Source organism: Haemaphysalis longicornis, unplaced genomic scaffold (assembly GCF_048455015.1).
Source record: "Haemaphysalis longicornis isolate Haplotype H1 unplaced genomic scaffold, Haemaphysalis longicornis Haplotype H1 scaffold_10, whole genome shotgun sequence".
Classification (NCBI taxonomy): Eukaryota; Metazoa; Arthropoda; class Arachnida; order Ixodida; family Ixodidae; genus Haemaphysalis; species Haemaphysalis longicornis.
Genome location: NW_027526204.1, coordinates 136,745,062 through 136,766,787, shown reverse-complemented (window position 1 = coordinate 136,766,787; position 21,726 = coordinate 136,745,062). Strand labels below are relative to the sequence as shown.

General features: G+C 49.3%; 1 protein-coding gene across 1 annotated transcript; it reads right to left on the bottom strand.

Moving 5' to 3' along the window:
- Positions 1-296: 296 nt before the first annotated feature.
- On the bottom strand, positions 297-21,298 carry LOC144160119 (uncharacterized). Its single transcript, XM_077691723.1, has 5 exons — positions 21,250-21,298; positions 9,731-9,962; positions 6,889-7,034; positions 1,721-1,856; positions 297-1,143 (listed from the first exon to the last, which is right to left on the bottom strand). The coding sequence occupies exons 1-5, from the start codon at positions 21,296-21,298 to the stop codon at positions 900-902; spliced, it is 807 nt and encodes a 268-aa protein (XP_077547849.1). The 3' UTR covers positions 297-899.
- Between the last annotated feature and the right edge of the window lie 428 nt (positions 21,299-21,726).

Here is a 21,726-nt window from a genome sequence, read left to right as displayed (position 1 = left end):
AGCCAGTGATCGTACGAAAGTCGCCATCCCTCCGCAGTGATGCACATAATTGCGTCAGTGATTCAAGGTTTGACCTGGGGCGGTATTCTCGTAACTGTCCCTTTTGAAAACGTCCCTTTTGAGTCCCTTTCATTGTGACGTACTTCCGGTTAAGCAGTGAACGTTAACAGTAGGTTTGCCGCGCTTGCGTTACGTCACTTCCGGTAGTTTGTTTTTAGCCAATCAGGACTCGCCAAAAGGGACATTTCTGAAAGGGACGCAAAAGGGACAAAACTCGAGAATATACCACCCCTGGGGTGGTATTCTCGTGTTTTGTCCGTTTTGTGTCCGCTTCAAAAGTGCTCGTTTTGAGCAAGCCCTGATTGGATAAAAGCGAACTCCTGGATGTGACGCCATGCAAGCACGGCGGAGAGCCGCGGCTTCTCGGAGCAGACGATTTTTAGTCGCCTTGTTGTTGGTCCGCTGACGGAACAATAAACACATAAAAGGTAGTTTAAAATAGGTTTAGTCGTTTAAAATGTGTTTACAAGAGCAGCTGCGGAAAAATCAACCCAAAGCCCGCCTACAAAAGGAAGTACGTCACAATAAAACGGTCGCAAAACGGACGTTTTCAAAACGGACAAACATGATACCGCCCCTGGCTTAACACTGCGACGTCGTCGCAACGAGGCTGCTTTGTCATGAAATAAGCACTAGGCGGCTATGAGGACGCAAGATCAACTTGCTTTTCGCGCTAGAACGTCCCGACAGCAGCCGCTGAGTCAGTCAGTGCCACCGTCCCCGCAGTTCCCTCCAGTCTCCGTCCTCTTCTCATCACTGCGGTCAGATATACGAAACACCGCAACAGCGCCTTTTCGCTTCTGTCCGCAGGAAACACGGCCGGGGCGAACGACGAGTGGCTAGTGCCTTTTCGAGAACTGCAGCAGCCAGTAGGCGAGAGCCAGAGTAGTGGGCAGGGCCAGGGCCGCAGCTCTTGCGGAACAGCCGCTGCAGCTGGGTTCATTGTAGCGGTATCCGTAGCAATGCGTCGACACGCTGTAACCGCCGGCCTTGACGATCATGTCCTCTGCGAGTTCGGCCGCCTCCACGTCACAGCGGAGCAGCACGGCCGCCTTGGCGCACTGCTTGTAGCCGTCCATTTGGCTGCGACAGAGACGAGACGCGGAACAGTTCAGGCCCGAACCGTGTTTGGCAGGCCCTTCTGCAGGCACATCAGTGGCTCTACAAGCACAGGGTTACGGGTGAAGGTTGCATCACGCATGAAACATGGCTTCGGTTGCGATTCTCTCCCGATTACACCCGGCATTTGTTCCAATTATTTTCGTTGGTAGTCGCGTGAGGACAAAGCTGTAATGGTCCGACTAAGGATTAGTAGATAACGACTTTTGAAGATATCCTTTTCAGACATTTGCCTTCATGTCAAACTGCACTCTAAAGAAGTACCCCCACTCTACATTAATTTATTATTGGTCCCCCCCCCCCCCCCCCCACACACACACACACACACACGTGTGGCGATCCGAATGGCAGTGGCATGAATGTAACGTAACGTTTTTTACCATAACACCATGTTCTCGCGTATGCTCGTTTTGTTCTGGTAAAGACATGACTAACATTTTGCATCTAGGTAGACTATTTGAAGAGAGGTACATCAGAGCTGAATGAACAAAGGTGGTTTCTAGAGCATGTGTTCCAGAGGTGCACGAGCGTATATTAGTACCAGCATGAGTGTCGTATCTTCTCCTGGTCGCTGAGCACATGTCCCTGCAGCTCTGCCCGCTGAGCCATGTAGACCGAGGCGCACTGGCTGTAGTCGTCCTGGAGCTGCTTGTAGCACTTGGAGTGCTTCAGGTACGCTGCTCATACGAGAACGAGAAAACCAAAAGACCACTGTGTAAGGACCGGCAGGCAGGTTATGATGGGAACGCGATAAAGTAATGCAGACATCTTTGTTTGCGGCTAGAAGTCTTGCAGAATCAACTGCAAACAGTATACGTACGCAGGTCAGCAAGGTTACATGCCATGTCTCGATCGTAATTCATGCATAATGTGCGTGTTTCTCCCAGGCCAGAATAAGCATTAAGGTCGGTCATTTTGTTTTCTCTTGTGGCTGAGGTATTAGTGACTATACTCCTGCAGCGTCCCCAAACCACTGTATTTAACCTCGTCAATCCAATCCTGGTACCCATTTATCTGGGGAGCAGTCGCACGGGAGCAGTGTGCCCCGGGAACATTTCATTCAGTAATCTCCTTTGGCATCGTCCTTTTATTCACACCTCTTTGCGACGACCTTCTTCCGGGCATTTCGCCTCAATGAAATCCCTGCACCATTGGAAGCTTTGGTAAGTACGTTGCGTCTGCAGGTTATTATTTACTAGTTATGTCTGAACTACGGCCCTCGGTGTCAAGCTGCGCAAAAAACAGCGCAAAATAAATACCGTCTTAGCGGCACACGCTCCCGCAAGATGTATCGGAGCTGTTAAACAAGAAGAACTAGCAGCAACGAGACACCACAAAAGCACAGACCCAGAAGCGTTGAAGCGGTTAAAGGGACAAACAGCCTGCCTTGAAAATATCGTGTGTCTGTCACAATAGATTTGACGCCTCACAGCCACTGTCACCCTAAAGGCGCCAGTCAACTGGAAGGCGAATGGCAAATGACAGCTGTCGACAGATTGGATGATAGCCTTTTCGCCACCGAGATGACAGCTCTAACGCGCGGGCACTTTTAGAGGTGGTCGATTGAAATTGTCAAGACCATGCCATTTTCTATAAGAGACGATTTAAAAGCAGCATGAAATCTCGTCCCGCACTTTACGCACACGCCAATATAATGGACAGCTTTTCGAGCGTGTGCATTCATTCACGATGGATACGCGATTGCAGTCAATCTGTTTTGGTTCGGGAGCGAAGGAATGCCAGAAAAGCTGTTGATTGTTTTTGCTGTGACGTGCTCGCATCTCGCCTGAACGACTGATGCATTTCTGACGGTGCAGAAATCAAAGATTGTTGGAAAGCACACAATGCTCCCGCTAAGGTTAAATAATTCCTTGTGATCTCGTCTATTCGAACCCTCTTGCGTTGAGTGAAATTAGATGTGAAGTGAATATACAGCAGCGTAGAATTCAATTTTGTTGATTGTTTTCATCATGGCAGCACTAACTCAGTGAAATTATTCTTCTTTCTTGGTTTTTAGAGAATCCAAGGACTAAAATTTTTGAGTAGTCCTCTACACATTCTACTACCTTGGGATCAAGAGTAGACGTCCGGTGGGCGACATTTTTCTGATGGTGAATTCCTGAGTAAACTCTACAACTTTTCTGTAAATGCTGGGGTTTTAATCTACCCAACATTAATTGGTCCAAATTAAGCTCCTCATCTTCAAGTCATCAGATTGTCTTTGATGTGATGTTAGCGTGTGATATGGATCAAGCAGTGAGCGTGGCAATACGCATACAGGAGCAGACAGCATCGATTCTTGACCTTGTGTTCCATAGCAAATGCCTTTCTGATGTACATATATCTGTTGATGATAGTCTGTCTGACCACAAGCTGGTTCTTTTTACATGTCGTATAGTCAGTCAATCTAAAAAATGCCTGTGAAACAAAGACTGCTTAAAAATTTTTGTAGAGCAAAGGATGAGTCAATTCTCGATTACCTTGATTTATCCTTTTTCGCTTTACAGGTGTTGATGTAACTGCCTCTGGAATACTTTCCGGTCACTCTGCTATTATTGCCTCGAAACTTTCATCCCGAACAAAACTAAGAAGCAACCCTCCGAAAGTCCCTGGATAACAAGAGAGATTACACATATATCGCGGAAAGTTAAGCGCATAAGAAAGAGAAGTCACAAGGTTTCTTGTTTTAAAAATTAAAAGGATCCCTTTCAGAAAAATATACGGTCTAGGAAGCACATTTTTTATTGAGTAAAATTACCGCAATTCCTTAAGAGCGATCCAGCTAAGTTTTGGCGCCACATAAAGACTAATAAAAATGCAGACGGCATTTTGCTCGGCGATCAAATGATTTGATATGAGAAAGAAATAGCGACAGAGTTCAACCAGTACTTACACTCCGTTTTTTCAAACCCATCCGTGTACGATAATGCCAATACCAACTGCGCAGAAATCGATCATGACTTCATAACATTCGAGGGCCTCTTTTTATGCTTCTAAACATTAAAAAAAATCTTTGTGGTCCGGACAACATACAAAATATATTGTTACGCCGCTAAGCTGAATCGCTTTCTCCCTTTCTTGTTATAATATTTCGCTTATCCTTATCACAAGGCATTGTACCCTCAGACTGGCCCAACGCTCGAGTGATCCCAGTACTTAAAAAAGGAAATACTCTCCTCACAACCAACTACAGTCCAATATCCCTTACAAGCACGTATTGCAAACTGCTGGAACACATCATATAAAATTACATGATCATTTTTTAGGCCGCCGAAATGTTCTGTTGCCCTTCCAACCAAGCTTTCGTAAAGGCCTTTTTACAACTACCCAATTAATTTCTTTTGTCGATTCATTTTTCTCAGTTCTTGATAAATCAGGCGAAACCGATGTTATTTTCCTTGTTACCGATGTTATCGGTTTCCTCGAAACCGATGTTATTTTCCTCACAAGATTAATTTGATCAGCTTTTCCTGTAAAATTGGTAAATGGGTTTCACCGTACTTAACCTCACGTACGCAGTTTGTTGAAATGGTGTTTATTCCAAACCTCTCCCTGTTAACTCCGATGTTCTCCAGGGAAGTGTCCTTGGGCCTTTACTTTTTTATTTATATTAATGATATTACAACATGTGCTAAACAAGCTATACAAGTCCGTTTATTTGCTGATGGTTGCATTTTATACCGTTCAATTAACTCCTTAAATGACCCGATAATGTTGGACCAATCTGTCGATGCGATCACTACGTGGTGTGACCGCCGGGGCATGAATATAAACCCTGATAAAACTGTGTTTATGCACATCAATAACAGGAAACAACCGTTTATCTACCCGTACATTATAAAAGGAACCCATATTTTACTAACAGACAGTTTTACATATCTTGGCGTAACAATCACTAGCAAACAAACTTGGCCCTCCGACATTAAAAAGATCCGCATGTAGGACACTAGGCATGCTAAGGCATAAACTCCAAAGTTCTCGCCCCAGTACTAAACTCCTCGCATACAATACAATAATCCGGTCTAGCTGGAATATGCATGCAAGGTGTGGGATCCGCATACTAAAAAAGATTAACAATCTAGAGAAAATCGAACGATTAGCCGTCTGTTTTATTTTCACCCGCTTTCGCTTGTCCGATTCCACAACTGAACTAATGAATGATAACAAAATTCAAACTTTAGAATCTTGAAGGGAAACAGCAAGACTAAAATTTCTTTTCTGTATATCCACCAAAAAAAAGTATACTAGAGCTATTAAACATCCTTTTCTCCGTTATCTTCGCGTCCAACAAGACGGTATGATTCCCAGAACTTCACTCCTATCGTTGCCCGAACTAACAATTTCAAATACACTTTCTTTCCTCGCACAATAGCAGATTGGAATAAACTACCACATCACATTTGAGTCTGGAAGCGTGTTAAGGTGTATTGAAAATTTTTGTGATGTGTGACTTTCATCTTGTACCATAATATGTCGCATTTTTTACCTATTATTTTGTGCCACCTCTGCTATTCTTTCCCTTTTTGGTCATACTGCTTTGTCTTGTACCACCCTCACTCTTGCTTGGGCTATTATTGGCCTGCAATATTTTATAAATAAATAAATAAATAAATAAATAAATAAATAAATAAATAAATAAATAAATAAATAAATAAATAAATAAATTTCATCTGGACAGTAGGTAAATACACGCTATAGAAAGGGGTATTCTACCGTATTTCTACATTTTCCGACCACCACGACGGATCATGATTGTTCTTGTAAGGGGGTTGGCTGATAAAAACTTAACTATCGTGTTTGGCGTAGTCTGACGGCTATTGTTGCTCAGTTAAGCACGCATTTTGGTGTATGCTGAAAATGGCTGCACCTTTCTCAAAAGCTTTTCAGTCAAGCTTCATTGTTTCTCAGTTAAAAATATGAACAATGCTGCTGAGCCACAGTAATTGTCAGTCCTTCGGACATCGGAGATTTTATTTTAAGGTACTTTTTTTGATATTGGAGGGGGCTCTGATAATTTTGCATGTGTTTTTGTTCTCATCCCTGACATTCGTTAACTTTAAAGCGGTAGCGCTGACCTCTTGAATACTCCGTAGAAAACTAGCCGAGCCTGGAGTAGCTTAAGCAGCTTATTCGCTTACGCCGGTTTATAAATTTGCATAGCTGCCTAGCAAATCGGATTATCACAACTGGCCCTGTTCGCCCTTCTCTGCAAGGTAGCCCATAGTTTTGTAAAAAAAATGAAAAAAGCAGACAGCCGCCACTTGCTGCTTCCGGTCGCTAAAATGACTGTACAAACCCTTGCAGTTATGCCCTTCACCCCGTCTTAGCCAAGGAATAGTCGTGAATACCTGATTTGTTGCACATGACGTCGAGTACCATTCAACAGTTGCACCTTAACGCTTTTCAAGGTGAATCTTGTAGGCATAAGACATTCTCGAGAGCACCCAAACGTACACTTATTACACTGTCCGTGTTCGTGCATCTGTTAATGATCTTTGTTCGCGCTCTTCACTCCTTGATATGCTCTTCTAATTAGACGACAAGACACCTAATCAAACATACTTCATACACCCGACAGAGAAGCAGCCCAGCCAGCTCTGAGGCAAGCCATGAATAGAGTAGAATAATGCGTTCGGCGGGAATGCCTGCCCGCATGTAAAATAGCCCGCGAACCGAAGCGCCCAGGTGCGCATGCGTGAGCGCACTCACTCTGCCTGAAGCGAGACCCTTCGCGGCAGAAGTCCTCGATGAGCTGGGCAGCGCCACTGGTGAGCCGTTTGTAGATCTCGCGCTGCTTCTCGTTGAAGCAGCGCTGGGTGAAGCTGTTCACGCACTCCATGGCCCCGGTCAGGTGGCTGCATGTGCCAAAGACGTCGTTAACACGAGAAGGAAATCAAGAAAAAACTTTTGTCGTTACAATGTAGCGAGCACACCTCCGCCTGAAGAAAGTGAAATAGTTTCGGAGGCGAAGATATTTTGGTTTATATAACATTTGTATTCTGCGAAACCACTCCAAGTCCGTTCCGAGGCTAACCGACTCCAGTATTTACTGTTTTTGACCCGACCTCCGAACTTTAATACTACTGTGAAAAGATTTGCGTTCCACGAATGTTTTGCAGCACTCTAATCCTGTCGGAAATCACAGCAAAAAATAGCTGCGCTTCCCAAATCCATACACGCACACTCACAAGACCAATACCGGTTCGTGCGAAAATCGGCCAAGAATGGATACGATCCGCACGCTATATGCTGTGAATAGCGCCTTGTTTACCGGAATGCTCCGTTCTTTTGCTTTTCGTCTTACTCAGTCCTAGTTGGTGTGAAATACCCACCCGTGAAATTTACACGCCCCTCCTAGCACTGCTTTGAAATTGCCTTTAATTGCTGTAGTCACATGGAATGTCAAGTTACCTCGCTTTGACGCTAGATAATAAACAGGGTTTCGGGCACCACACCGTGGTTTCCCCTACCGGCCCTAACACGTTAGCCTTCGTTAAATTTGTTTATTGGAGGTTTCTTCAAAGAAAAATCCTGGCCAATCCCCCAAGTGGGTGTGCGCCAAAAACTGCGCAGGAGGCCGCCTGGTTCTTGCTGCGGCAGGAAACTAAACATCCCCCTCGCGAGGGGCACGATCAAATGCAGAGCATTTCCGGGGGCGCACGACGTTAAGTAGTTTGCGTTACGTTAATGTTGTTGCACTTGTTGCTGTTGGTCGTTGTATTGTAATTAGATGAGGAGACGTAATTACGTGGTCACGTGACATCATTTATTAGCAAGTGGGTATGACATCATTTATTAGCAGGTGGGTATGATTATTGTGGCGCAGTGGGAAGAGCACCATGTATCTCGCGTTCCGCCCACAGGTAGTGAATGCGTTGTATCAGCAGCTTCTTGACGTAGTTTGAATGAGTCAAGGATATAAGGCGCGTTCGTAGCCCTCCGTTCTGTGTCGGCTTTGTGGCGCAGTGGGTAGAGCGCCATGTACCTTGCGTTCCGCCCGCAGGGTCGTGGGATCGAAACCAGGCGGTATTATTATTTTTTTATATAGTGTAGGGGGAGGGGTGCGGACTACGATGGACAACTAGAACGGGTGACATCGTGAGTTAAAGAAATGCTCTGCATTTAAAATTGGCCGCGTATCTGCTCCTTTCGTTGCCAATGTCGTCAAAAGACGATATTCTTTGTAGACATTTGCTAAGGAAATGCCCCCCTTTGCTTTCTCGCTCACCTCTCATGCTGTTCCTGTACCGTTACGCTCATTCCAAGGTAAACACACTAGAGGTTTGCGCAAGGCGATTTGAATTTACCGCGTTCCACTGCTACAGGCCGGGTTCCTCGATGCCAGCGTTGCAGTACGGCGGAGACGCGCGTGAATGGAGGCGGCCAACTAGAAGGTTTATAGAGCCGCGTGGGCGGGCTCCACGTGCGTTCCAAGCAGAACGTGTAACCTAGCTAGTGGAACCTTTCGTTGCTGTTGCCGCGTGATTTTTCATATGCCGCCAGGAGGCGGCGGTTTTCCGCAGTAGATGTAGAATATCATTTGCTATCGAAAAACCAAGCATCCGTAATTTTTTGGATAAAGGAACACTGTAAATATCGCTTGCGTACTAATTTCCTGTCTTATATTTGCGTAATGTCTTGTTCTTGTTCAACAAAGTTGACAAGTATGAACATATAAACCGGGCATAGACGTTTACATGTGGCTGTGAGTATATAAGACTATTGCGCAATATCAATTTTAAATGCAGATCATTTCTTTAACTCACATGTAGCGTCCGCCGTGCGTCCGCAACTGCTCAGCGCGCAGGCGCGCCCTCTCCCCCACTCCTATCCCGTATCACTCTACCCTTTGCGCTCTCAACAACAGGTCCGCACCCCTCCCCCTACACTATATAAAAAAATAATACTTACCGGCGCCTGGTTTCGATCCCACGACCCTGCGGGCGGAACGCAATGTACATGGTGCTCTACCCACTGCGCCACAAAGCCGACACAGAATGAAAGGCTACGAACGCGCCTTATATCCTTGACTCACTCGAACTACGTCAAGAAGCTGCTGATACAACGCATTCACTACCTGTGGGCGGAACGCGAGGTACATGGTGCTCTTCCCACTGCGCCACAAAACCGACACAGAATGAAAGGCTACGAACGCGCCTTATATCCTTGACTCATTCAAACTACGTCAAGAAGCTGCTGATACAACGCATTCACTACCACCAACTCCCCAAACACTAAACGTTAACGCAATACACCCACCCCCTATGCGACGCATTTACTCGAGTCCCCCTCGCGGGGAGATGGGCCCTTTTACTTTGGCTGGGTGGCTGAATCGAGTCACAGACAGACAGACGAACGGACAGACAGACAGACAGACATACAGACAGACCGAAATTTCTGGGTTTAAGTAGCCCAAGAAAGACTATCGTCTTTAAAAGCTCTATGTTTTGTGTATACGCGACGCGTTTCACAACCACGCCACCGGCCGGCTGAGTTATCAGATGGCATGTCCCGAAGCTTCGATGCAGCTTAGGACATTTGTCGTACTAACTCGCAAATGCGCCTCAGTTCCGGCTCACTGGTGGCGAAGGCGAGGCTCTTGTTCTGCGACAACAGGTCCAGCTTGCTGACGCAGTCGGACACCTCCTCGTTTTGGCACGAACCATCGTCCCCGCCTGATGACCCTCCGCCGTCAGCGCCGCCACGGGACAAAGCAGCTCTTGCCGTGGAAGCGGCCCAACACGTGATGTCATCCGGCCGGAAGCAGCACAGTAGTGCGACGGCTGCAAAGACACGTCAAGGGCGCAGAAGAATCGGTTGAGTGATCTGGAATGCATTACCTAGTACTGCAGGGTTAGCAAGACGACCATGCCACAGTGACAATTAGGAATGGCAGGGGTGTCATTACTGAGAACACAGGAAATAGTATGGTTTGGGCTCAGGTAATAAAAGGTAAAGTGAACTTCGCGAAGGATAAGACAGTAAGAGAGGGAGAGAGAGCGCAAAACTTTTTAAGTGTGAATGCACTTCTTAAGCGAGCCTGAAGCGTCCGCCGCCGTCCGCATAGCAACAGCTGCGGGTGCGCGCGCTCCTCGTCTTCCTTGGCAACGGGGGGGAGATGGGCGCGCGCTGCCTGGCCGCTGACATGGCACATACCCACGTGGAGGATTGGCCAGGAATCTCCTCGTCTTCCTTGGCAACGGGGGGAGATGGGCGCGCGCTGCCTGGCCGCTGACATGGCACATACCCACGGGGGGGATTGGCCAAGAATCGGGCGTGAGAAGGGCTAATGCACCCGCTTAAAGGAGTACTGACACGAAATTTCAAAGCTGAGATCCGCTCTAGCAATCAAGTACAACGACAACACAAATAGGTGTCTGTGAATAAATGCATCTTTCTTTCTTTGTAGTTGTGTGTGTGTGTGTGTGATCTCTCTTTCGCGAACATTACCGAACCGCGCAAATTCAACTCGTGCATTCGCACTTTCACATTCTTCCCCTCGGGGAAATGCGGGGAATTTTTTTATTGAGCAGAATCTGGCAGGAGTGGAGCCTTACTATAGGTAGGCATGCGCCGTTCTGGATGCTGCAGCTCTTGAATCAGCAGACGCTGATCGCAAAAGCAGGACCTGAAAAAAAGTGAATCACACGCATCCGTAGGCAGCTCTTATTTTGATCGAAACGTTTTTACGTCCTCCGCGCGGCTGTACGTGCAGTTATAAAACTTTTCTCGCCTGCCTCCTTATTTCTTCTTCTCCCACGCAAGTGTTGCTCCCCCCAATTTTGCATAACGATTACGCTTCCCGTGTTTTAATCAACGCCATACACCAGCGTTTCTGTTAACAATAGCGCCCTAGAATGCATACGACGAAGTGTTTTGAACGAAGGTTTTAAAAATATTTATTCCCGGGATAAAAGGATCGTACCCCGCTTAGTAACATAACTGCAATTTGCCTAAGCTCTCGCTAATTAGAGCAGCGCCCGTAACTGGAAGGCACGCCTCGAGCGCAAGTGACGACGGACGCTTCAAAGGTTTCCGTGAGCAAATACTTGATCTTTTTCCGCTGGACATTTGAAGATTAAACTTTCCTATTATTCTGGAAACACTAACCGTTTTGATAAAAGGAAATCTTTGTTAGCCTATTAAAGATGCGTGCAATTATTTAAATTAGAAACGGTAGCTTCGAAGCGAAAACATTGATATCTTCCCTCCACCTTATTTGATTCGATTTTGTGGCGATACTGATGAAAAAAACTCCCCCCACCTCCCCGAAGGGGATCGTGCGGAAATGCGAATGCATTGGGTGCACCGATGAGTGCGCTGCGGCAAGCAGTAACGGAGAGAGGCGTGCGCTCCACTGCATTTATATACATTTTCCGAGCGCAGCGAGCGGAGAGAGGGTACGCGGAGAGGAGAGAGAGACCAGCGCAACACGCCCGCCCCGCGCGCGAGCTCTCTCTCCCGCCGAGCTCCGCGATGCGAGCGCCCTCACACGCCCGAGCGCGCTCCTCCTCTCCACTCACTCTCCGCTACTCCGCCCGAGCTCCGCGATGCGAGCGCCCTCACACACCCGAGCGCGCTCCTCCTCTCCACTCACTCTCCGCTACTCCGCCCGAGCTCCGCGATGCGAGCGCCCTCACACGCCCGAGCGCGCTCCTCCTCTCCCCTTGCCCTCCGCTACTCCCGCCCGAGCTACCACCTGCTCCGGTTGCTAGGCGCGCCACAGCTGTTGCTAGGGGCGAGGAGGAGCGTGGAGAGATAACACCTGCGGGCGCACGCCGACGGAGCACGACAACCCCCGACTAAGAAATGCATTCGCATTTACGACGACGACGACGACGAAGGCAGAACTACGAGGCGCGCGCTCACGTGCGCTCGCGCTGGAGGAATGCAGGCGCACGCCGGCCAACGGAGCAAGACAACCGCCGGCTAATAAATGCATTCGCATTTAAAAAGAACCATTGTACTTCTACTTCTCAGGACGAGCCCTCCACGGTAGGCTGAGGATGATATTTACGTACCCAATTGCTCTGAGCTTCGACATTTTTCACCTTTATCTTGGGTCCGATTAACTGCTGCTGGCGATTTGCATAAAGAATTAGTTGTAAAAGTATTTTTTTTGCATGCCTCATCAATCACAGCGGTAAAGAACGCGAACTTTCGCTCCACCAGAATTTGAGAACTGCTCGTGAACAACACCAACCTGATACAAAGGTAGAAAAAAAAGCAGATTGAAAATTGAGAGCAGTATTTGTCCATGAAGAATGCCGGGGACGTACTCGCATTGCACAGGAATCCATCATTTCTCAAGAGTGACAATTTTCCCGTCAGCCGAGTGACGGCGTTCTTTCCTTAACGGCACAGAAGAACAAAGGCGCGCTTTCGTCGCCTTTATTCACTTTAATTACTTGCAGAAGGTAGTACTCTATCAAGATAAGCATCGCGCGCATGGTTTGTTGACGATGATAAAACTGACATTTTCTTACTGTTTTTGTTTACCCACCACCTTTATTCTTCGAAATTCCCCCCTTCCTGAATGAAGTCCAGTTCCTTTCTTCGCGTATAGCGACCGTATAGGATGAAAAGCTGCCGCCTTAAGGCGGTATGACGTTACGGAACTTGTTTAGTGTTTGACTGCTTGAGGACATCTTCTTATTGCATTACTGACCTAGTAACAAGTGATTCCAAGGTTTGGAAAGCGCACTAAATATCTCGCTATTTGGAGGGAGATCATGTGAGCGATTTGAACTAAGCTGCTTAGTCAATCCCTCTGAAGCCACGTGGCATGGGTTCGAATCTGGTGCTTTCTGTGCCTTATCTACACCTGAGATATTGTTACACGACGGAAGGACAAGTGACACGAATTATGGTAAATGAAGTTATGATTTACTAGCTGGCTATGACAGCGTGAACCCCCGGGCTTCTCCACATTCCGTACATCATCTTCACAGTGAGATTAGCCCGTCGCAGTGCGCCACTTCCGGCTTCTTCTCGTCGTAGCAATATGACGGGCTCGTAGTGCAGGGTTACGAATTCTTCCACCTTAAGGGGCGTTAGAATCTTGCACGTGTTTTTCGCCTGCATCAAAAAGCTGAAATCGAACCCCATCATTGCGCTCAGTCTCAATAACTGTGCCACAGCGGCATGCATTTACGGGCCATCGGAATTCTTCTTTTATGAACAACGCTGTCGAGTTGACGACGGAATTCCTGATTAATCCAGTTTGTTCGCAAGTTAACAACTAACTGTTCTGATCTTTCTTCAATACTGCTGATGTATCAAAACATCTGCAGTGCAAATATTTTTTATAATTGTGCACTCACGTCGCCAGCATTGCGACCAAAGAACTAAGTACGGGAAGTCCAGGGCTCCACTCCGAGAAGCGGTTTGGCTAGCGGAAATTTTGACGGGGTCAGCTGTATGTAACAGGCGGTCTCGCTCCATCCTCCGCGCTATACGGGTCCGCTATGTATGTTGCAAGTGCTTCACCGCAGGCTAGTGCGTTGTGATAGAAAGCCAACTTCATAAAAAAAAAAAAAGAAGACTAACTGCTGAATGTAAACCTATAGCGCGTGGTATCTAAAAATCTTGCCACAGAAATTCATCGAAGTTATCTGTAAAAAGGACACAAGCAAAGTAGACAGCTGCAGCTCGATGCGCTCGTGCTATCAACTTTGTTCGTGTACCCGCTCAAATTTTGTATACTCTGTAACCTTAAAGGGTTCATGAAGCGCAAATACAAGTTTCGTTCATTAGAATGACTGCTCTGTCCAGAACAAATTGATACCAATTTTGTTGCACACTTCATAAGATATTGGAGGTAACAAAGAAAACAAGAAAAGCAGTGGCGACTTCCTTACCTCTATTTGGCAACTTTGCTATGACGTCACAGAATCTTGTTTCCGGATTTGGCGGCCACCGAACTTACCCTCGCTAAGACACGTGACTGGGCTATTTTATGGGGCCTCCGGTTCTGTTTGATCGAATTTCGTGAATGCTAACGCGCAGTTATCCCCCTGAAAATTAGGTATTTGGTGCTTTCCCATATGACGTCACTCCGGCCCATAACACGTCAATGTACCGCGAAATTTGAAGGTCTTCCAGTACTTGTTGCGTTTTTTTTTTCTGGTTAATAAATGCCTTTTGTTGCTGAAATGGAGCTGAGTGAGGTTCTGAAGCCTACTTCTTCCAAATTAAACAAAGTAGTATTTTGTCTTCATGGCCCCTAAAGCGCATTCCAACAATGAAACAAAAATGGACACCCAGGCTTCCCGGTTGAATGCTATTTATGCTGTTTTTTTTTTCTCTGTCGGAGACTGCCTGGTGGGCACTGATGATCACAGCTACTTACGTGACTCAAGAATCGCTTCGATTCCCGGCCGCGGTGGCCGCTTTTCTGATGGAGGCGAAAAGCAAAAACGCCCGTGTGCACGAGATTTCGGCGCACGATAAAGATCCCCAGGTGGTCAAAATTAACCCGGAGCCCTCCATTACGCCGCGCCTCATCGTCTGCGTTGAGTCGGCGCGTTAAACCCGACAATCAATCAATCAACTCAAGAATCGCGGACCTTGTTTATCCATTGTTCAAAATGGAGAAGAAAACGCCCCAGGGGATGTTATAAGCAACGAAAGCTGGGCGAGTTGAAAAGGATTCATGATTAAAGGCAGGCGAGGTAAAGAAGGAGGAAGCGCGCAGTCTGCGGGACGCCCATTCTCCGTGAAGGGGGAAACGCGAGCGACAAGCGCACGGAACAGTGAATCGAGCGCCTTACGCATGCTCATTAGCCCAAACGAGAGCGGAGGCCGCAAACGGGTCTAACGGGCCGGAACCGACCGCGGACACATGTACCACTTGGTCCCCGGAACGTGACAGTAGTGGACTGCCGACCACCCTAACGGCTATCGGGCGGTGGTCGCGGACAATTCGCAGGTCACCTGTGTCCTCGCTGTGCGCTGCCTGGAAGCGGTTGTGCACCGCGAGGCATGTAGGCGCGGCCCGTGCGTGATTATTAAGCCACAATACGCATTTAAACGGGGATAACTTTACGCAGTCGTCCCGTCATACTTCTCGACTTACCGGTGGTTATAAATTCTGTTTTCTTCTCAGCTATATAGGGGATCAATGCGAGCACATAAGTCAAATGGCATAGATACACGTTGGCAGTAAAAGACTAGACCACAGATTAGTTTATGGAAAATTCGGCAGAAACAGATTAACGCTCTGGCTATATACATGCATGCGTCGAAAGGACAGAGATGATTGTGATGGCATATATTTAGTTTTTCGGCCAGTCTCTTGCATAACTGAAGTTCAGCAATTAGGGTTTCTGTTCTGGTGTTGGAGTCAACTTTGACTAAAGAAGGTGATCAACTTTGCAGAATTCGCTGTCATTTTACTCCAGTCAGTGGCTATACTTCGTGTCGGGCGCTTCGACGCACGAAGTGGCGCGGGCCGTGGGACGAGCAGCGCACAAATGAAACGCACGTGTCGCGCGCCGCCTTGAAACGCCGTGCATTCCGATGAAGGTCGCGCCTGCTACCACCGGATGTGCTAATGGCCACCACATGGGGTTGGACCCCCACGAAGGACTCGCTCTTCCCCCTTCCCCGGCCCCAGCGGCAAGACGAGGGGATGAAGACAAGGGAGACGCGGCCCGGGCGCAGGAGAGCTCGGCCCGTCGTCTTGGGGCTCCGCGCGAGTACTGTTTTTTAATCGCCCGCCGGGCTGTAAATAAATGTACAGTTTGTATCGGAGGCCGAGTTTGTCGGTTGAGGATACCCGGGGTGAGATCCTCAGCCCTGCTGCGGCTTGGAGGAGAAGGCCCGGGGAAAAGAACATCGCGAAGATAACTGGCGCAGTCGGCAAGATCTTCAACAGCGACGACTCAGCCGGCCGGCGGGCGAGGCTGGCCCCTCGACGGATGGAGCTCGCGGAGAAATCGCGGTCTGCTGAACGAGATCGGCGGGAGCAGCGAGCACGCCAGCCTGGCGGAGAAGCGGCTCGATCGGCGCTCAACGGACTTCTCAACGGCGACCGAGGGAATCTCTGCGGCATGCTGAGCGGCGGAGTAGCAGCTTGACCAGCGGTCAGTGGAGGCATCAGCAGCCCACTGAACGAGGAGCGGCCGGAGCAGCGAGCTGTCGGCAGGCGACAAGTCAGCGGGATTTGTTGGTGGACACCTCGGCGGAAGGAGCGGTGCATAAATGGATACCCCGTCTGCAGCGATGCGGCATCTCTACAGGCACCAAGCTATGCAGGTCGGTGCCTTTCTTGATCCTGGGTGCGTGGCTCACCATGACATGTAGGGGGTGCTTTATGAGCAGCCCTCACTCTGAGATAATGGAGGCCGGTTAGCTAGGCATGGTGAGATGGATCTGATTGTGAGGGCTGACGAGACCGCGAGCGTCAGGATTAGGTCAGCCATGTCGTTCGCTGAGCAGAAGGCGCTATTGCTAGCGAAATTGAGGATCGCTGAGGCAGAGTTAGCAGCGGAACGTTTGAAGAGTGAATGTTTCAAGAGAGCTAACAATGTTCCTGCCTCACCGATTGCTCAACGAGTAATGTTCGGCGCTGAGGGAGAGAGTGGACTGGGGTGCGCCAGTACGCCGAAAGATGTGCGGTGTGGAGTCCATTCACTGGGCGTGCGTGAGCCTCTTGTTTCGCGGGATTCGGCACTATCAGAGTCACGCGGGATAGGCGAAGAGAGGATAGTGGTGCGCGTTCCTTCGTGGGCGTTCAGTTTTCCTGCAACCGTGGAGCAGGATACTGAAGCATCCCGCGTAGTAAACTTCACCCACATGCAGAGGGAGGTCAAGGAAAGTGTTACGCGCGAGGCTGCATTGGGAGATGACAGGCAGTCAAAGGTGAATGAGAGTGTGCGCATGCCGGTGAAAAAGCTGGTAGCAAGAGAAACAGCCTCAGCTGCGTCGCATGTTCCTGTTCATGTGGCCGATGAGCCCTTCTCTACTCCTTGCGTCACACAACGGTGTGTGATAGAGAACGGCGCTTCGTGCGCGCACGGTGGTGTAGTAGCGGCCGAACACGAGGGTTCGCACAGGAAGGAGCGGAAGAACTGTGAAGTTCGTAAATCTGCCGTTGTGAAGGGGCTGGCTTCAGTCGAGTGTGAGCCCGTCGTCGCACCGTGCGGAGACGGAGAACATTCTGGGAGCGTGGGCGAGCGGCCCGTTGCTTTGCAGAATGCAGCCGAACGGGAATCGCGCGAGGATGCAGTTGGTGTCACGCACACTGCATCTCGTGTTTCTCGAGATACCCAGATGTCATGTCGCGGAAATGTGATTGCCATGCGAAACTCTAGCGAACTGACAGAGGAAACTGCAAATAAGGGTACGGCTGCTTATGTAATGCAGCCGCAGGCCGTTGCAGGTAGGACTGTAGCCGTAGCTGAAGGGACAGCCAATGTGAGCGTTGATGTGGCCGCTAAGCAGCCCTTTGCTGCTTACGCTGACCAGCGGTGCGTAGTGGAGCACGGCGCTCCGAGCTCAGGATTGGCTGAACTGGGGTGTTCGGACAAAAAGGGGAGGAAGCGTCAGCCAGCTTCACCGCAGTGCAGCGTGGCTGCAACGCAGGCCGACGAGGCAGCAGCGGTCCCTTCACGAGCGAGAAAGCGGAGAGGAGAGGGGGCCCTGTTACTGTTGTGCGACGGGGTGCGCCGCATGGCAAGGGTGTTTACGGACGACGACGGCCGGTGCGTACCACCTGCTAAAGGCCGCTCGCTCTGAATGAGCTAGATGAGGATTGTGGCTATTTGTCATGGTGACCTGCAGCCAGGGTCAAGGGGCACTGGCCGTGCTATTGTTGTACCGTCAAACTGAAGGAACGATGGTCCACGGGCCAAAAGTGTGTGTGGTGTGTGTGTTTCGTGTGTGAAACATTCCTGAAGTTATGTTTCACAGTGGTGGTGGAGGTGTCGGGCGCTTCGACGCACGAAGTGGCGCGGGCCGTGGGACGAGCAGCGCACAAATGAAACGCACGTGTCGCGCGCCGCCTTGAAACGCCGTGCATTCCGATGAAGGTCGCGCCTGCTACCACCGGATGCGCTAATGGCCACCACATGGGGTTGGACCCCCACGAAGGACTCGCTCTTCCCCCTTCCCCGGCCCCAGCGGCAAGACGAGGGGATGAAGACAAGGGAGACGCGGCCTGGGCGCAGGAGAGCTCGGCCCGTCGTCTTGGGGTTCCGCGCGAGTACTGTTTTTTAATCGCCCGCCGGGCTGTAAATAAATGTACAGTTTGTATCGGAGGCTGAGTTTGTCGGTTGAGGATACCCGGGGTGAGATCCTCAGCGCTGCTGCGGCTTGGAGGTGAAGGCCCGAGGAAAAGAACATCACGAAGATAACTCTTCGTCACACAGCTCGTCTTACTCCTCGTCACACCCGCCGTCCTTAATATATCCGCACTACGGAGCATCCTGATTGCTGAACTTGTGGTTTCTCGACAGATCGCAGTCCTTTATGGTGCATTTAAATTCCCCGCCACACTACGCCACGCATTTCGCCCGCACCCGTCATTAACAACCCCACCTAGACCAGAGTAAGCAGCTTGTATGCTCTAAACCGTATTCTGTGTGAGCGCACTCTCTCTCGTTTCTCCGTAATTGCTTATCTAATTCTCCTTTCATTCAAGCAAAAGCTCTCGCTGAACTTTCACTTGGCGATGCGTCGGCCGGTAGCAGCAATTCAGATTTACCTGACTAAATCTGCTACCCTCAGTCCGTAGGCTTCAGTAACAGTTTGGCTCTTTTCAAATCGCTGTGCCTGCTGGCGCTACTGATATTCGGCTTCATCGAAATTCATAATACATACTTGCTAACTTCCTCGCCGTTACGGCTTTTCCGAACTGCACAACTCGTTTCACGAAGCATGCAGGTGCAACGTTTCGAGCAAAACTGCGTGGAACGCGCGCTATCGTGTTCCGGCAGAGTCGCAATCATCGAAAGCAACAACTAGAATACGAGCCAATGCTGACACTTGCGCTTCCTGTGTTCGTTTTTAATGTCTCTCGCTCGATACCCGAGTATATCGCGGACCGGGCACCGGGACACTCAGGAAGTCTCAGAAACGAGGTGGCCCACGCAATGGTGACCGCAACAACATTGTCTGCTCCCGTCCACCTGGTGCCAGAACTGACGTCGACCCGGCCAGCCTGTTTGAATGCAAGAAGATGGCAAGAAAAAAAAAAAAAAACCCTACGAGACAGAATTTCATGCAACGGAAACCATCTTCCAAAAAGGCTTGCTCAGATGAGCTCAGGCTTTAACACGCAAGGGCCGAACAGGAGTCATCCAAGTCTCAGATCACGGTTCGGATTGTGGCTTTGCAGAGCGTATATTCGATGCAGGTGAACCAGAAAAGCGCCCTTGTGTAAGGTGTTCAGTCGATTGGAGTAGAATAATCCAGTATGATTTACACCCGTACCCACGTACTGTACGGCCGCAAAGGTGAAACATCGGAGCGTTGTGCCCCTATAGCAGTTGATTTCTGTTCTGTGATGAGTCAGGAGAAAAGGGCAGATTTGTCATTATACTTAATCCTCAATTTAGAAAAAAATACCAATGAAGAAATGGAAATTTGTAGAAATTATCGGACGTGTGAAGATGCCGATCTTTTGCAGTCTTTGCAGATATGATTACGTTTTAGCATAGGTTCTGTTGCTGCTAACTTTTAGGCCAAGCCCCCTTACGCCTGTGGTTTTACGTTGTGGGTGATCACAGAAAACTGAAAAGGCCTGGTACCCGAAAAAATTACGTTTGTTTGAGAAAACCACGAAGTCTGCAGGATCACATGATTGCTGTTAGCTTTCACGAAGGTGCCTAATAAGTTGGCAAGCCCTTCTACGCCAGAAGATTGCCTCCCGTGAGGAGTGGGTATTACAGCAGCGCTCTGCTTTTGAGCGTGGTCACGAATATACGATTTAAGTTAACTAGGACAACGCAATCTGAAGCAAAAGATTCTATTTGGATTTCCCGCCACCATACCCCCATCTGTCCAGAGACGAGGCGACCGCCTTTCGCCGATTTCGGACGAATTCCTATCCCCACGCCACTATCCTCCATGCCATGTACCCCACCCTCTACTTCGCTACTTGTAATATCTGTCCCCAACCTGTCACCCTGTACCACATGGTATGGGAGGTTCAGAAAACCCTATCCGTTACCCTCAATCCTCACCCAACGTGGGAGCAGCGGGCGGGCCAGCTGTCCAGTGCCGACTTCTCAGTGGCGCGTAGCCTGGTAGAGTGGACCAGGGCAGCCAGCGCGGACCACGGCTTCCCGGACTAGAGGAGGCCCCCCACCGGACGGGCGCCCAATAATAAGCGCCTGAAGCTCGCCTCAATAAAGTTTTTTTTACTCACTCACTCACTTTTATTACAAATACGTGAAGTGGTATTCGAAAGTACTGTAAATGCATTACGTGTTGTCGAAAATACGATGAACCCTCTTTCACACTCTGAGCCTGAAGCCATTTGTCAGGTGTGAAAGGGTCCATACTTCAGCTTGTCATCCAGTGATAAGTAAAATGTAAAACCTATTTCTCGCAATAAAATCAAATATGGTGTTGGAAACTATTCGACTATGCTTGGGAAAGCAGTCCCGGCACTCCTGCCAGCCAGCTAGCTAACCTGGCCTGTGGAACCGTGATTAGTACGCATCGCCTTAAAATAGAACCATTAGGCACGGAGGGTAACCTAAAATAGTTTACTGGGGCGAGACACATCGACACCGTGGCCAGCACAGCCAAATAAGAGCATGGGCACGCATGAGCAAACAAAGAACGTTGTGGGCTCGCAAATGGTACAATGTGGGCCAGAAGAAACAAAAAGGCTGGCGTAAGTGCATCCAAACGGGAAATGCGCGGACGCCTGAGCAATGACCGGCCGCGAGAAACAACGGTGGGCTTCGCCATACGCGGAGTGTCACAATGGACACAGACCAGGGAGGGCCGGGCCATAAATCAGGAACGGCGTGGGACGCAGATTGTGCACCCAGGACTTGCAGAAAACGCAACGCCATCTGCCACACACTGTCTCTTTTCGTGCGGGGCCGAGATTGCCTCTCGATGCATACTCGTAGCTGTTTGCTCCCGAGAAGCGTACTGTCATGGCGGAAAAACGCGCAGGCTGGGGTCCGAAGTCAACGCACCGGTGCGTTTTTGCCCAGTCGACCACCTCGCCACTCGTGGGGTCGCGCTTGGCATTGGCGGCCCGTTCGTATCGCGCGCTGTACGCTGGAGCGCAGATGAGTGGATAATTTCTGAGTGCTCGTGGGGAAGCCGAGGCGACTGCGTCGATTGGCCCGGCCTGGTCGGCAAAACGTTAGCGGGCGGCGAATACTGCAACGAGGACCCCATACGTGGTTGCCCGTGGCGTGCGCTCTCATCTCTGTCGGGCTAGTGCTTGAGCCCAGAGTAACGGAACGAAATAAAAGCGTTGATGAAAATGAGGCGTGATGGGATTATGATGGTGGATTATGGATTACGCCCTTAAGTCCTTTATGGAAAACCATCCATTAGGGCCCAAATTGTGCGCTG

Excerpts from the sequence above, each read along its gene's own strand:
- LOC144160119 (XM_077691723.1), bottom strand. The coding sequence starts at position 21,298 with ATGACAGTACGCTTCTCGGGAGCAAACAGCTACGAGTATGCATCGAGA. Across the intron at positions 9,963-21,249 it reads CTACGAGTATGCATCGAGAG|CCGTCGCACTACTGTGCTGC; the intron begins GCAATCTCGGCC and ends GTGTCTTTGCAG. Across the intron at positions 7,035-9,730 it reads GAACTGAGGCGCATTTGCGA|CCACCTGACCGGGGCCATGG; the intron begins GTTAGTACGACA and ends TGGCACATGCAG.